We start from the raw sequence: 13,891 nt of genomic DNA on the forward strand, positions 1-13,891 counted from the left end.
AAGTTCTTCGCTGATGAGGTCGAAGTCTATAAGGGTGAAGTTGCACAAGTCCTCTTGGTAGGATTTGAGGTCGCCGTCAAGCAAGCCTCCAACCTCCATCCGGACTTGGACTACTCCCAACTTGGACCAAGCAAAAGGGTTGTAGACGAACAAGTTGTAGAAAAATAGGAGAGTAAACATTGCGTAATTATGAACTATTGGCACTCTCGTACTTTATCTTTATTATTAACCTATCTTACTTTACTGCAATCATTTGTTGTATAAGAACGCCTTAAAGCTTTGTACATGCATGCCATAATAAATCTCGACTAGTTTAAGTAGCTTATGATAATGCGCACGTGTCTAAGTATATCAATTAAGCAACTCGTCCTTGGTGCTAACTCTTCGCACCATGGGATAATAAAGACAATCAAAGTTTAACGAAACTAACCTTTCATTGAACCATTCTCCATAGTCTCTACAGGCTAGCGCTCAAAGTGGAGTATTCAGAGGTATCTTACCTCGAATTCAACAGGTACCTCTTTGCATAGTGCGTACTAGGATGGCTGAGTTGTCGCATGACTTCGCCATCATAGTCTCGCATCCCACACTTGTCGGTGTGTCACTGGTCGGTTGACCTATGCAACTTAAAAATTATTCTCGCAAAGCGCTTGTACCCAGGTGACGGGCAACACTTGAGTTGTCCTACACCAATAAGATGATTTACCTGCGCAATTGGCTCATCCCCCACAACGCCTATACTCGGGTGTTTTTTTCACACGCCAAGTTAGCCGAACTCACCATGTGTCAACTGGATGGCCTATCTATGCAACTTCACTTATCCCATAGAGCGCCTACACTCGGATGATTACTTTCACACAAAGCAAGCCCGACTTACCTTGTACTGGATCAAATGATTCATCTATGCAACTTTACTCATCCCACAAAGCACCTAGACTCGAGTGATCACTTTCACACCGAGTTAGCCTGACGTATTCTGCGCTGGCCTGAATGAGGCATCTATGCAACTTTACTCATCCCACAGAGCGCCTAGACTCGTGTGATCACTTTCACACCGAGTTAGCCCGACTTATTCTGTGTTGGTTCGGATGAGGCATCTTGCAACTTTACCCGCAGTGCGACTTCACGAGGAAGGTCGATTTATCTGCTAATGGTAATTAATCGCTCACACGACCTTTGCTTAGAGAACCTCTCCGAGAAAGGTCATCGCACCATGCATCATAATCAAACGAAAAAGACAAAAGAAAGCAGCAGTGCATCATAAACAACTTTTTTATTAGGTGACCTTGTTAAAAAACCCTTCAGGTTGATAGCGTTCCATGTCCGAGGAATAGGTCCTCCCTCCAAGGTTTCTAACCTGTACACACCATTTCTGAGCACTTCAACTACGCGAAACAATCCTATCAACTTTGGAGACAACTTATTCTCCAACTGGTAAGGATGAGCTTTCCGCATCACCAAGTGGGCAACTCGGAATTACTTAGGTCTGACCTTGTTTTTTTGTTTCAACTCGATCCTTCTTTTTAGCACCTCAGACTTAACACGTGCTTGCTCACGGGCCTCATCTAATAGGTCCAAATTCACCTTCCTCCCCTCATTGGACTCTTCAGCAACGAAATTATGAAAACAAGGAGAGTTCTCCTAGATTTCTATGGGAATCATGACGTTTGTCCCATACACCAAACTGAACAACGTTTATTTGGTGGTGGACTGGGCGTGGTGTGGTAAGCCCACAGAATTCGGGGAACCTCCTCTACCCATGTTCCCTTGGATTTCTCTAACCTTCTCTTCAAGCCTCTAAGCAAAACCTTGTTGGCTGATTCCACTTGGCCATTCGTCTGAGGGTGCTCCACAGAGGCAAATATCTGTTTTATTCCGAGCTCCGAACATAACTTGCCTAACTGCTGACTGGAAAATTGTGTCCCGTTATATGACACCAGATGTTTGGGAACCCCGAAGCGGCATACTATGAGCTTCCATACGAAGTGTTGCACCTTGTGAGCAGTGAACTGTGCAACTGGCTCAGCTTCAACCCACTTGGTGAAGTATTCGATGGCTACCACGCCAAAGGGAAAAGACCTAAAATTTCTATTCCCCAGATATGGAAGGGCCATGGACTGTAGATCGATCGCAACTCCTCTGCAGGTGCGTGATGCCAATTAGCGTGTTTTTGGCAGTGCTCACATCGTTGAGCGTACCTTCCACAATCTTCTTTCATCGTCGGCCAATAGTATCCAGCTCGGATAACCTTCAATGCGAGTGCTCGACCTCCAATATGACTTTCGCAGATGCCTTCGTGAAACTCGGTCATTACACAGACACAGTAGTCCCCACTGACGCAAATAAGGGCAGGGTGAGCGTATACATGACGAAACAACTTGCCATCAATCAACGTATACTTTCCCGAATTTCTCTTTATCGCTTTCGCCTCTGCGGGCTCACTAGGACGCAATCCATTGGCTAAATAACGCTGGTCAGGAGTGATCCAGGTATCCGCCATGCTACCTTGGGAGATAACCATTACTTCCCCTTCCAGCATCTCGCATGCCACTACTCGGGAACTTTCAGTGTTTCTTGGGTCAACGACCGGTGACTGCTTTCTCTTTGGGCATTTACCCCCAAGACCTTCTTAGGCGGGTTCTATTCCGCCGTTCTAGGGACCTTCAAGGTTTCCTGAATCACCGACCTTTGCCGATTTCCCTTTCTCGAATTTGCTAGCTTGGCCAAGAGGTCAGCCCGGGAATTTTGTTCTCTCGGCACATGAACAAGTTCAAACTCAGTGAAAGCTTCTTTTAGCAACATGACGTACTTGATATATGCAGCCAATTGTGGGTCCTTAGCCTGATATCTGCCTATTACCTGTTTAGTAACAAGTAACGAGTCGCTCTTCACCAGCAGATTTTGAGCTCCCAACTCCTGGGATAGCAACATCCCTGCTATCAATGCTTCATATTCGGCTTGATTGTTGCTAGCCTTAAATGCGAACTTCAAAGACTGTTTGATCAACAAGCCACTAGGTCCTTTTAGGATAACCCCGACTCCATTGTCCTACTGATTGGAAGAACCATCTACCGACAATATCCCTAGACATCAATTCGAAGTCAAAATCAGTGTATACTTATTCTTTAATCGGCCCTCTTGGTTCATAGTGGATGTCAAACTCGGATAGCTCTACCGACCATCGCACAATACGTCCTACTATGTCAGGTTTCTGTAAAACCTTGCGGATAGGTAGATCAGTCATCACTATCACAATGAAGCTGTGAAAATAATGTCGTAATCTTCTAGATGTGAACACTACCGCCAACGCAACTTTCTCAATCGCTTGATAATGTTCCTCAGGCCCCTGTAGCACCTTGCTGACGAACATTTTTATTATCTATTTGATGTTGGAGTTTCTATTTTATTTTCTCTTATAAAGAAACAACTAATGTTAAATATTTCTACTTAATTAAAATTCTCAAAATTGTCTAATTTAGGGATGATAAATGAATCTGTTCCGACGAGTATTGTCTCTGTCTCGATTTTGATTAGAAATTTTTGTATTGACGAAGTATAAGTATGAGTATGGATAATATTCAATTTTTTAAATCGGGTATAAGGACGGGGAAGTGTATGTATATATTTGTTCCGTCCCCTCCCCATAGCCATCCAAATACACATCCACTTCCTCATATCTGCCGGTGTTTTAAATTACTAAAACATTTTTAATTTATTGGGTAACTTAAAACTTTTATGTTAACTTTTCTTTAATTCTTAACTTATTTCTGAGTTATACATTTGATAATTTTTTTTTATAATATTTTGACTTTTATCCAATTGTTATTAGATACTAATTTGATATTTATACAATTATAATTTTTTTTTATTAATATTTAATATTGGAAAAAATAAAATGTATATTATTTGAACATTGAATACTTCATAATATCATATTTTTTTTTTAGTTTTTATTTTTTTTAATAAAAAATTTATTTAATTAATAGAGGATACAAACATTCTCCAACAAAAATGGGATGAGACAACAAAATTTTGTAAGAGTTAAATATATAAATAAAAATAAGGATAAACTTATATTTCGAAGATATGAAATAGATAACCAAACTTCACTTGTCACTCCTTATATCATTTTCTTCACATTAATTCTATAACTTTTTTTCTTTTTTATTCATATAGTTTATAAAAGAAAGTGAATTAAAACGAATGGTGCATGATATTTTGAAAAATATATATAAAAAAGGAGATATATTTAAAACGTGTAAAAAAATAAAAACATTTAAAATTATACAATATATGATATTAGATTAAATTTAAAAGGAGTAGATAAGATAAATGATACACATTTGACTAAGCAAAAAAGGAGAGTGCAATCCTATACAATAGTCAATGGTACCTAAGCCAGTATATTACGACAACATTAAACAGTGAAACTCTTCAAGATTCAGTGGCAAAGCAAATCACTACAAGATGGCTATGCTTAGTTCCGAACAGCTTCAGTTCTTCAACTCTCAAGGTACCCTTTTTGGTCTTAAGCATAATTCCTAACCTCTACCAACCAAATCTCAAATTTTCAGGTTATATTGTCATTGACTCGTTTGCAAGTGGCGATGAGATCAATTCCATGATGAAGAGGATGCAGCAATTGGTGGATGAGTTTGATTATTCTTCCACCGCCTCTATTTTCTCCACCAAGAACCAGGTTACCTCCAACATTTCGTGTTTTCATTTTAAAATTGGACTTTTATCCTTTTCCCCCCTTATTCCTGCTCTTTTTTTTCTTCAGCGACAATTGACTGATGATTACTTTTTCGATAGCGTGGAAAGGATTTCTTTCTTCTTTGAGGGTATGAACATAAACTAATATTTTCTTGTTTCTAAGAAAAAGGTTTCTTTTAGTTTAGTCCTTTCCTGTTTCACTTTTGGTAGAAAAGGCATTTGGTGATGATGGTAAATTAAAGCAGCCGAAGCAACTCTCTCTCAATAAAGTTGGCCACGGTGAGCCTTTTGTGCTGTAATATTTTAGCTCACTTTTTAGTAGAAATAAAGCTTAGATGCAATGCAATTCTTTTATGCCTTTGTTGCAAGTACTTAAATCTGAATTAGAGTTTTACTTTAATAATCCACAAAATAAAGGATTGAATTAAAGTTCAACATGCTAGAAATACAAGGATGAGTTTGAGTCAATTAAGTAAAAATTAAAAAGTTGAGCAATATATAAGAAACAAGGACCACAAATCGATTGGCCCACTAGAAAGTGTTAACAGGTCTTTTATATGGGTTTTACTCATGTCTCGTTACTATTGAATCTTTGTCTTGGTTTTGTGCTGTTGTGCTGGTGAACTATGAGACTAGCTAGCATTGTTCCTTTTAAATTGATTCAATTTCCTATGAATTGGGTATGCTGTTGATTTGTGCAGCTCTTCATGAGATTGAGCCGGCATTCAAGAATTTTTCTTCTTCTGAGAAAATTTCAAGTTTGATGTACTCCTTAGGTTACAAGAGACCTGTAGTCATGCAGTCTATGTATATATTTAAGGTACAGTTTCACTTCTCTGTGACATCTAGTTGTTGATAATCTTGTTGAAATAACTCAAGTTCAATACTTCCATATGTTGTGGCATTATGTATGAGCAGTAGAATATGTGAATTGGTTGAAGGTAGACTATATATACTCATCTAATTTCCTGGTTTGAGGGGTAAGGGAGTTGTGTGATTTGGTTCTTATATGTAGTTCTCCAATTTTGAAAATGCAGTTTCTCCACTTTATTATTGTTACCTGTGTCATTTGCTTCTTTAATTTGCAATCAAACTGGCAAATGCTTGAATGATGCTTTAAAAACTGTTGTGTTATAGTGGTTTAATGCATTCTGGTATTGAGTTATTCTCCTGAGAATATAACTTATATATCTCTTTTAAAATGGCATATATTGAATGTAGGTATTGGTGATATTCAAAATTACTAAAATATACTTTTGATTAACCTTTTTAGTTTGTTTCTTACTTACATACTTCTGAGTTTGATATTATTTTCTGGTATTTTGGATACATTATGGATATACTTTGGGATGATTATTTCAATATTGCTGTGGTTTGAACTTGAAGACCCATCCATTTTTCTCATACGTAGTTAACATATTTATGTGTGTTTCATATACATCCTATGATTTTTCTTTTAAAATGCATTAAAATGAATGAACAGAACCTTATGTTTCTTTAGTCTCATCTTAGCTAGTTCAGTTATATACATTACTCAGCTAACTGACTGATGGAAGCTGCTATTCTTGTTTATTTTATGCAAGAATTTGCTTGTTATAGATATTAGATGTTTCAAACGTGACAGAATAAATTTGTAGATATGGTTTTGTGCAATTTTTATACGGCCACATATCTAGGTGTGGAAGTATTTGATGCCTGGTCACTATTAACTGATCATGAATTTTTAATCATCAGCAACCAGGCATTGGGGGTGAAGTAGTGCCACACCAGGATAACTCCTTTCTTTATACAGAACCACAAACGTGCACAGGGTTGTGGCTGGCCCTAGAAGATGCAAACACATTAAATGGTTGCCTTTGGGCAATACCTGGATCTCACAAAAGTAACTTTTTCGTACCTTTTAATTTATTTCTTACCTGGATCATTATCCTTTGCTTGGTTCATCTCCTCTAATATTTTTTGCTCTATTTTGCTATAGACGGGCTTGTTAGAAGGTTCTTGAGAGATGAAAATGGTGTCAATTTCGATCGACCATCACCATCTTATGATCAAAAAGATTTTGTTCCTATCGAAGTAAAAGCTGGTTCTTTGGTTGTCATCCATGGTGATCTTATCCACCAAAGGTTTGCTAAAACTATTCTCTCCAGATGATGTGTATATCATGAAGTATAGAAAGCAATTTGCCTTTGGAACTAACTTCCAGATAATTTATCCTTCTATGCTTTTCTATGAGTGACAGCTTTGAAAACCAGTCTCCAAAATCAAGACATGCGTACAGCTTGCATGTGGTGGATACAGTCGGCTGCAAATGGGCACCAGAAAATTGGTGAGTTTAGATCATGGGTAGAATTTGTTTGGTAGCATTTTTCCACCTTTAGGAGTTTTGATAGGAATCCTTCAACAGAAGGAGAGATACAGAAGAGAATTGACAAAAATAGTTCTCTGAAAGAAGTATTATGCCTCCGTAACCTCCCAAAACACAAAGGAACAAAGGGAATACACTTTCCTTTTCACAGGGCATACCCTGTCACTAAACTACAGTCCTTCCTACCTCCAATTACACCCCACAACAGAATATAAAGGTTTTCCAAATGGAAACCTCAGCCCCCTAACTGCAACAGCTGTCAAATAGCTAATACAGCTGTGAAACAGCTAAAGGCTATATTAATTTCTATGTTTCTTCTGATAAAATACTCTCTACTCCTCTCTTTATTCTCTTTTCTATCATTATCTCCCCCAGGTGAAACAACGTTGTCCCCAAAGTTGAAGTCTGAAAATTGGTTGCACATTGTGGAGACATCTTCCCATGTAGCTGTGTCTTGGTTGTATTGGTTCAAACCAAATACTGAACTGTGCGGCTATCTAAAGTGCGATCTGGGAGGCACTTGATCAACTGCCCTTGTAGGTCATGTGGCAGTTTTTCCACCGGAATTGTCCGAATAGCTAATTTTAATTGCGAGACATGAAAAATTGGGTGAATATGTGAAACTTGAGGAAGTTGTAGACGACCACATGTCCAACTTGTTTAAGGACAAGATAAGGACCATAACATCGAGCTGTCACTTGAGATGTAACTGCGTAGAGATAGGCATTTGGCTACGAGGGAGAATTTTCAAATAAACTCAATTACCTTCCTTAATTTGCGACGATTTTCTGTTTCTAATAACAAATTTAGCCATTTGCTCCCGAGCTTGCCTCAAATGAAATTTCAGTTGTTTTAGAGCCTCTTCTTGAGTCATGAAGTCTTAAGCCACGACATCCACTGCAGTTTCCCCCAGTACAAATCGCGTCAGTGATTGGGGTGCTTGGCCATAAACAATTTTGAAAGGTGTACACTTAGCTGCCTCTTGGAAACTTGTGTTATACCAATACTTTGCCCAAGGAATGAAAGTAACCCATGTCTTGGGGTTGTTCTAAACTCAAGCATATGAGATACGTCTCCAAAGTCTGATTTTACAATTCGTTTGGTCATTTGATTCTAGGTGATACGCTGTGCTCCTTTTGAGTTGGATGCCCTGTAATCTGAAAATTTCTTTCCAAAACAAACTCAAATAAGTGGGATCTCTATCACTGACGATTGATGAGGGAATGCCATGTAGTTTAACTATCTCTGTGATGAAAATTTCCACAATAGCTCTAGCTGAAGAAGGATGTTTAATGGGAATAAAGTGGTCATATTTTCTAATTGGTCAACCACCACCAAAATCGTATCATAACCATTCAACCTAGGAAGATTTGTAATGAAGTCTAGACTGATGTCTTCCCATATAGCCATGGAGTAGGTAGGGGTTCGAGTAGTCCTTGAGGAGACTAAGCTTGATACTTATTTGTTGACAAACCGGCTGCCACAAATTTTGTAATCCTTTTCTTCATACCTATCGAATAAACAAATTGTGCAATGCGTTTATAGGTGCAAAAGATTCCCGAATGGCTTCCTTGGGGTGTCGTGTGATATTCATGTAGAAGCTTTGGAGTCCATTGTGAAGATGCAGAAAGAACCAACCTACCCTTGTAGTGCAACTTATCATGCTCTAGGGTATAATGCGCATGCGTATTTGGGTTTGCTTGCAGTTCTACCAAAATTTTCTTCAACACGGGATCATTCTGAACCTCATTGTCAAGAGACTGAAAATCCTGCCAATAAGGTTTCGATAAGACTGATACTTTAGGTTCTTTGCCTTCCCCAATGTCATACTTTCATGACAACACATCTGCTACCCTATTTGTAGTACCGACTTTATACACAATTTCAAACTCATATCCCAGCAACTTGGCTTGCCAATTCTGTTGATTTTGTGTTGTTATTCCCTGCTCCAGCAAATGTCTTAAACCTTTCTGATCCGTGTAAACAGTAAATTTTTGTTCCAGCAAATAAGGTCTCCAATGTTGAATACCAACACCAATGCCATCAACTCCTTTTCTTAAATGGATTTTGATAAGGATGAGTCAGCCAAAACCTTGCCGAAGAAAGCACTAAGTTTCTTATTCTGAGACAACACTGTCCCACTCCTTCTTCGAAGGCATCGCACTTTGTGCAAATTTTTTGGTTAAAATCAGGTACTGTCAACACAGGTTGTAATGATGGCCTGTTTTAGCTGTTGCATAGCCCTTTTACTTTCCTCAGACCACACAAAATTCCCTTTTTTCAGCAATTGCATCAAAGGTCGTGCTTACTTTCCATAGTTGTAAGTAAACCTTCTATAATAGCCCGTGATCTAAAAATTCTCTCAAAGCTTTTATATTTCTCGAAACCAGCTATTGAAGAATGGCTGAAATTTTTTTTGATGGTCTATTTCTACTCCCTTGTTGGAAATAGCATGACACAAGTATGCAATCTCCTTCCGTCCAAACTCACATTTTTTCTGGTTGGCATAAAACTGGTGTTGCTGTAGAGTTCATAAAACATTCTTTAGCTGAATCCTGGTTTTACTATGAATCAAGATGTCATAAAAAAATACCAAAACAAACCTCTAAAGTAAAATAGTGTTCATAGCACACTGAAAATTGGCTGGAGCATTAGTCAACCCAAATGGCATGACTAAGGACTAATAATGACTGTGATGGGTGCAAAAAGTTGTTTTCTCTTTATCTAGTTCATGCATAGCCCTCATCCACTTTTGAGAAAAATTGACCCTCATGCAGTTCATCCAATAACTCTTCTATAAATGGAATTGAAAATTTATTTGGAATAGTGGCCTTATTCAAGGCGTGATAATCAAGAAATTCTCCAGCTTCCATCTTTTTTCTTGACTAAAATTACAGGATTGGAATACGGGTTGTTACTGGGCCTAATGATTCTTGATTTCAACATCTCCCCAACTTGTTTCTCAATTTTAGTTTTCAAAAAATGTGGGTACCAATATGGTTTCACATTGATAGGATCTGTTCCGGTCTTGATGGGGATCTTATGATCAACTTCCCCATACGGTAACAACACTTTAGATTCATTGAAAACTCTCCCACAATCCTTTAAAACCTGTTTTAAAGCCTTTCACCACGTCTCAGTCAAGAGATTATTTTTTTCGCTTGCTATATGGTGAACGGGTTTTTGCAATCCCCTAAACATGGAAACAACTTCTATGCCTATTTCTTTTCTCAAAGCTCGCGGAGGCACCATATTATTAACTAAGAATGGATCCCCTCTTTATGTACATCCCTACCTTGTATGCAGAAAATCATAGACAAGGTCTTCCAATCCACCCTCACGACTCTCGAAGTTGCAAACCAAGCTACTCCCTAAATCAAATCCACCCCTCCTAATTCGAAAAGAAAAAAAAACGTCTCCTTAACCATATGTTCTCCTATCTGCAACTCAACATTCCTACAACACCTTTGGGTCTATTTTTGGTGTCCATCCCCCAACTGAAGACTGTAAGGAGGGGTGGTTTCCACTTGTAAACTCAGAAACTGCACCAGAACAACAACAACAAAATTGTGACCAGCCCCACTTTCAATCAAAACCAAAATAGACCTTTTGTTCACTTTTCCTTGTAACTTCATTGTTTGATTTGATTTCATTCCTCTTGCAGAGAAAATGGATAGATCCGAGTGCTGACATTCTTTATCAAACTCTTTTGGCTGCCTTTCCTCCGTGACTTCTTCAACCTCATTTGGCTTGCAACCCACCCAGCAATTCCTCGGGGTCTTTTCATCTTCAACCAAGATAATGACCCTTAAGTTCTTCTCAGGGAAACGATGTCTAGGATTGTAAGCACCTGCACAGTGAAAACACCTTCCCTCATCTCTCCTTCTAATATACTCTGGATATGGCAGGTTTCTAGTACCATGGTTCCTAAACTCTGCCATACTTGTTCCACCTCCCCTTACCCTTGAGTGAAAATAGGTACTTTAAGCCTCGCATTGCTTCCCGCACTAGACGGAATGGAAACATTTTGATTGTTCTTGAAAGACTTAGTGCGGGCCACTACTCCTCCTCCTTGACACCGAAATCTAGAAGTGTTATTTTGAACTGCAAATCCATTTGTTGGACGCGATTGTTGCATAGCATCTTCCACATCTCTAGTTATTTCCATGGCTCTAATAAAATATTTTGGTTCATGAGACCGAACCTAATTTCTAATGCTTGTATGTGTAATGTAGTCGTGCGAAGAAATACCCCAACAGTTGCTTTTCAGTAGTTTGAGGAGCCTATGAAACCAATATCTCAAATTCTTTAATATAGTCTTCCACCCTTTCTTGTTGTCTTATCATGGCCCATTTTTCGAAGATGGTGTCGTGCTCTCTCCCCCTGAACCTGTGCTCTCTCCCCCTCAAACTACTTTTCAGTAGTTTGAGGAGCCTATGAAACCAATATCTCAAATTCTTTAATATAGTCTTCCACCCTTTCTTGTTGTCTTATCATGGCCCATTTTTCGAAGATGGTGTCGTGCTCTCTCCCCCTGAACCTTCTACTCAATGCCACATTAAATTCCTCCCAAGAAGGATTTTTGGTTTTCTGGCGCCAAAACTTGAACTAATGACTGGTGTTCCCCTTCATGCTAATCAGAGCCAAATGCAATCTCTCCGTTTGGTAGACGTTTTGAACCTCAAAAACCCTCTCGACTTATGAAATCCATCCTAACAGATATCAAACATTGGCAGATCCACTCTTTTCATCCACGTTCTCAGAGTATCTTGCCCATCTCCATAATTTCTATTTTCGTGCACCGATTATTCCACCCTAATGTCTTCACCATTAATCGAACTTTCCCCTTTGTCTGAAGATTTTTCACCTTTCTTAATGTCTCGGAGTTTTTTAATCTCCTTCATGTCCGAAAGATTATCCTTAACAATAGACAAGTCTGTTCTTCATTTCTGTGATCACCTTTCCTTGCTCACTGACCCATCTCTCCAAAGCTCTCAATCTGTTTTTCATGACTCTCCCAACTTCGGATCCAACAAGTCGGACCAATATTGATAGGAATCCTTCTACAGAAGGAGAGATACAAAAGAGAATTGGCACAAAGAGTTCTCTGAAAGAAGTATTATTCCTCCGTAACCTTCCAAAACACAAAGGCACAAAGGGAATACACTTTCCTTTTCACAGGGCATACCCTGTCACAAAACTACAATCCTTCCTTCCTCCAACAACACCCCCACAACAGAATATAAAGGTTTTCCACAAGGAAACCCCAACCCCCTCTAATTGCAACCGCCATAAAAAAAAAACTAATACAACTGTCAAACAACTAAATGCTATATTAATTTCTACGTTTCTTCTAATAATATACTCTCCACCGCCTCTCTTTATTCTCTTTTCTATCAAGTTTAGTGTCATTTCTTAGAAAGTCTTAGAATGTGGATTTATTTTAAGTCTAAATCAACCTCTAAAAACACACTTATAACCTATAATTTTGTTATATTTTTAGTTGATGTATGATCTCTAACCTCTTATCCCAATAAGCTCAACCAACCTTGTTAGCATAGACTCATGTACCATCTTAGAAAGTGGATTCTAAGTCTAACTCAATCTCATAAAATTAATATAAGGTGAGGTTTGCACTCGTTTATATAAAATTAATGTAAGGTGAGATTTGTATTTGTTTATATATTATAACTTGTCTATATTTTTAATTGATGTGAGATTCTTACAAAAAAGTTTATTAACTAAAAGATATACTCTTATTTATTTGATCATATTAACAATTCAACACTTACCTTTGCCTTGATTGAATCTCTTTGATTTTGACCAGTTTGATTTTTTTCTGAGTTTGTATTTTAAGTTCTTTGCCTTCTACTTTTGTTAGAGTTTATTCGGAAGTCTAATATCATCTGCCTTTATTCTTGTATTGCTGCTTGAATATTTGTTGGGTAACTTTATTAATGTCAATTTGTTTTAAGATGAGATATAACATCTTTGAACTTTTGCTTGTACCAGCAGTGCTATAGAAAAGTTTGTTTTATGATAAAGTTACTGTGGACACTTGCTACTGTACATAGTAATTTGGACTTAATATTTGTCCAAACTTGTGGGTGGATTTTGCTAAACACATGTTCTTTTGTGTCAAATTTTCTTTCAGGATCAGACGAAAAGTGGAGCCTGAACCACTCTTTGTAGGCTGACTTTCTGCCAAGTTCTCTTGCAGTCCAGTGTTTAATTTGCAAGCATAAAGTGTTGTAATAATGTCAAACTCCTTCCGGTTGTCACTGAATGAACACTACATAAAACTTCTTTCTTTGGCTTTGGGATATGAATAATAAAAAATTTATACCCATAGTATTAACAAATATATTAGTAAAAATAATTAATTTTCTCCCAATAATAATTTTTAATAATTTCAGTATTTCTTTTGTTTTAAATTATATGCATTGAGTATAATTTTTCTTGTGTAGACATCCAATAGGAATTCATCTTATAGTGGAAATTCAGGCGTGAAAATTGTATGCCTACATTTTTTTATAATAATAAAAAATAATAAATACATTTAAAAAATTTGATATAACTATCATTACACCAGAACAAATATCAAAACAAAATATAGAGAATAATTTTATCTATTTTTTATTAATTATTGTAATTATACAATAAAACAGCTATAAAATTCAATCCTTATTGTTAACTGTTTAAATATATGCTTGTGAATAGATATCATAAACTACTTAATTTTAATTATACGAAACTTTTTTGTTGTGATAAATACGTATAAACAAAATTACTTTGTTTTCTTGTTTACTT

At 37.4% G+C, this 13,891-nt stretch overlaps 2 protein-coding genes across 2 annotated transcripts; one reads left to right on the forward strand and one right to left on the reverse strand.

Annotated features, from left to right (window-relative positions):
• Positions 1-2,640: 2,640 nt before the first annotated feature.
• Positions 2,641-3,244, reverse strand: LOC137809123 (uncharacterized). The gene is made up of 2 exons (XM_068610261.1): positions 3,188-3,244; positions 2,641-3,048 (listed from the first exon to the last, which is right to left on the reverse strand). The coding sequence occupies exons 1-2, from the start codon at positions 3,242-3,244 to the stop codon at positions 2,641-2,643; spliced, it is 465 nt and encodes a 154-aa protein (XP_068466362.1).
• A 1,100-nt stretch (positions 3,245-4,344) lies between these two features.
• Positions 4,345-13,499, forward strand: LOC137810835 (phytanoyl-CoA dioxygenase). The gene is made up of 9 exons (XM_068612301.1): positions 4,345-4,513; positions 4,575-4,699; positions 4,784-4,844; positions 4,927-4,995; positions 5,418-5,536; positions 6,451-6,598; positions 6,695-6,839; positions 6,956-7,042; positions 13,236-13,499. Exons 1-9 carry the CDS (start codon positions 4,468-4,470, stop codon positions 13,276-13,278), a joined length of 843 nt encoding a protein of 280 aa, XP_068468402.1. The 5' UTR covers positions 4,345-4,467; the 3' UTR covers positions 13,279-13,499.
• Positions 13,500-13,891: the final 392 nt, after the last annotated feature.

The sequence above is a fragment of the Phaseolus vulgaris genome, chromosome 2 (genome assembly GCF_000499845.2).
Source record: "Phaseolus vulgaris cultivar G19833 chromosome 2, P. vulgaris v2.0, whole genome shotgun sequence".
Classification (NCBI taxonomy): Eukaryota; Viridiplantae; Streptophyta; class Magnoliopsida; order Fabales; family Fabaceae; genus Phaseolus; species Phaseolus vulgaris.

Excerpts from the sequence above, each read along its gene's own strand:
- LOC137809123 (XM_068610261.1), bottom strand. The coding sequence starts at position 3,244 with ATGACTGATCTACCTATCCGCAAGGTTTTACAGAAACCTGACATAGTA. Across the intron at positions 3,049-3,187 it reads CTGACATAGTAGGACGTATT|GACAATGGAGTCGGGGTTAT; the intron begins GTGCGATGGTCG and ends TCCAATCAGTAG.
- LOC137810835 (XM_068612301.1), top strand. The coding sequence starts at position 4,468 with ATGGCTATGCTTAGTTCCGAACAGCTTCAGTTCTTCAACTCTCAAG. Across the intron at positions 4,845-4,926 it reads GATTTCTTTCTTCTTTGAGG|AAAAGGCATTTGGTGATGAT; the intron begins GTATGAACATAA and ends CACTTTTGGTAG. Across the intron at positions 6,599-6,694 it reads AATACCTGGATCTCACAAAA|ACGGGCTTGTTAGAAGGTTC; the intron begins GTAACTTTTTCG and ends ATTTTGCTATAG.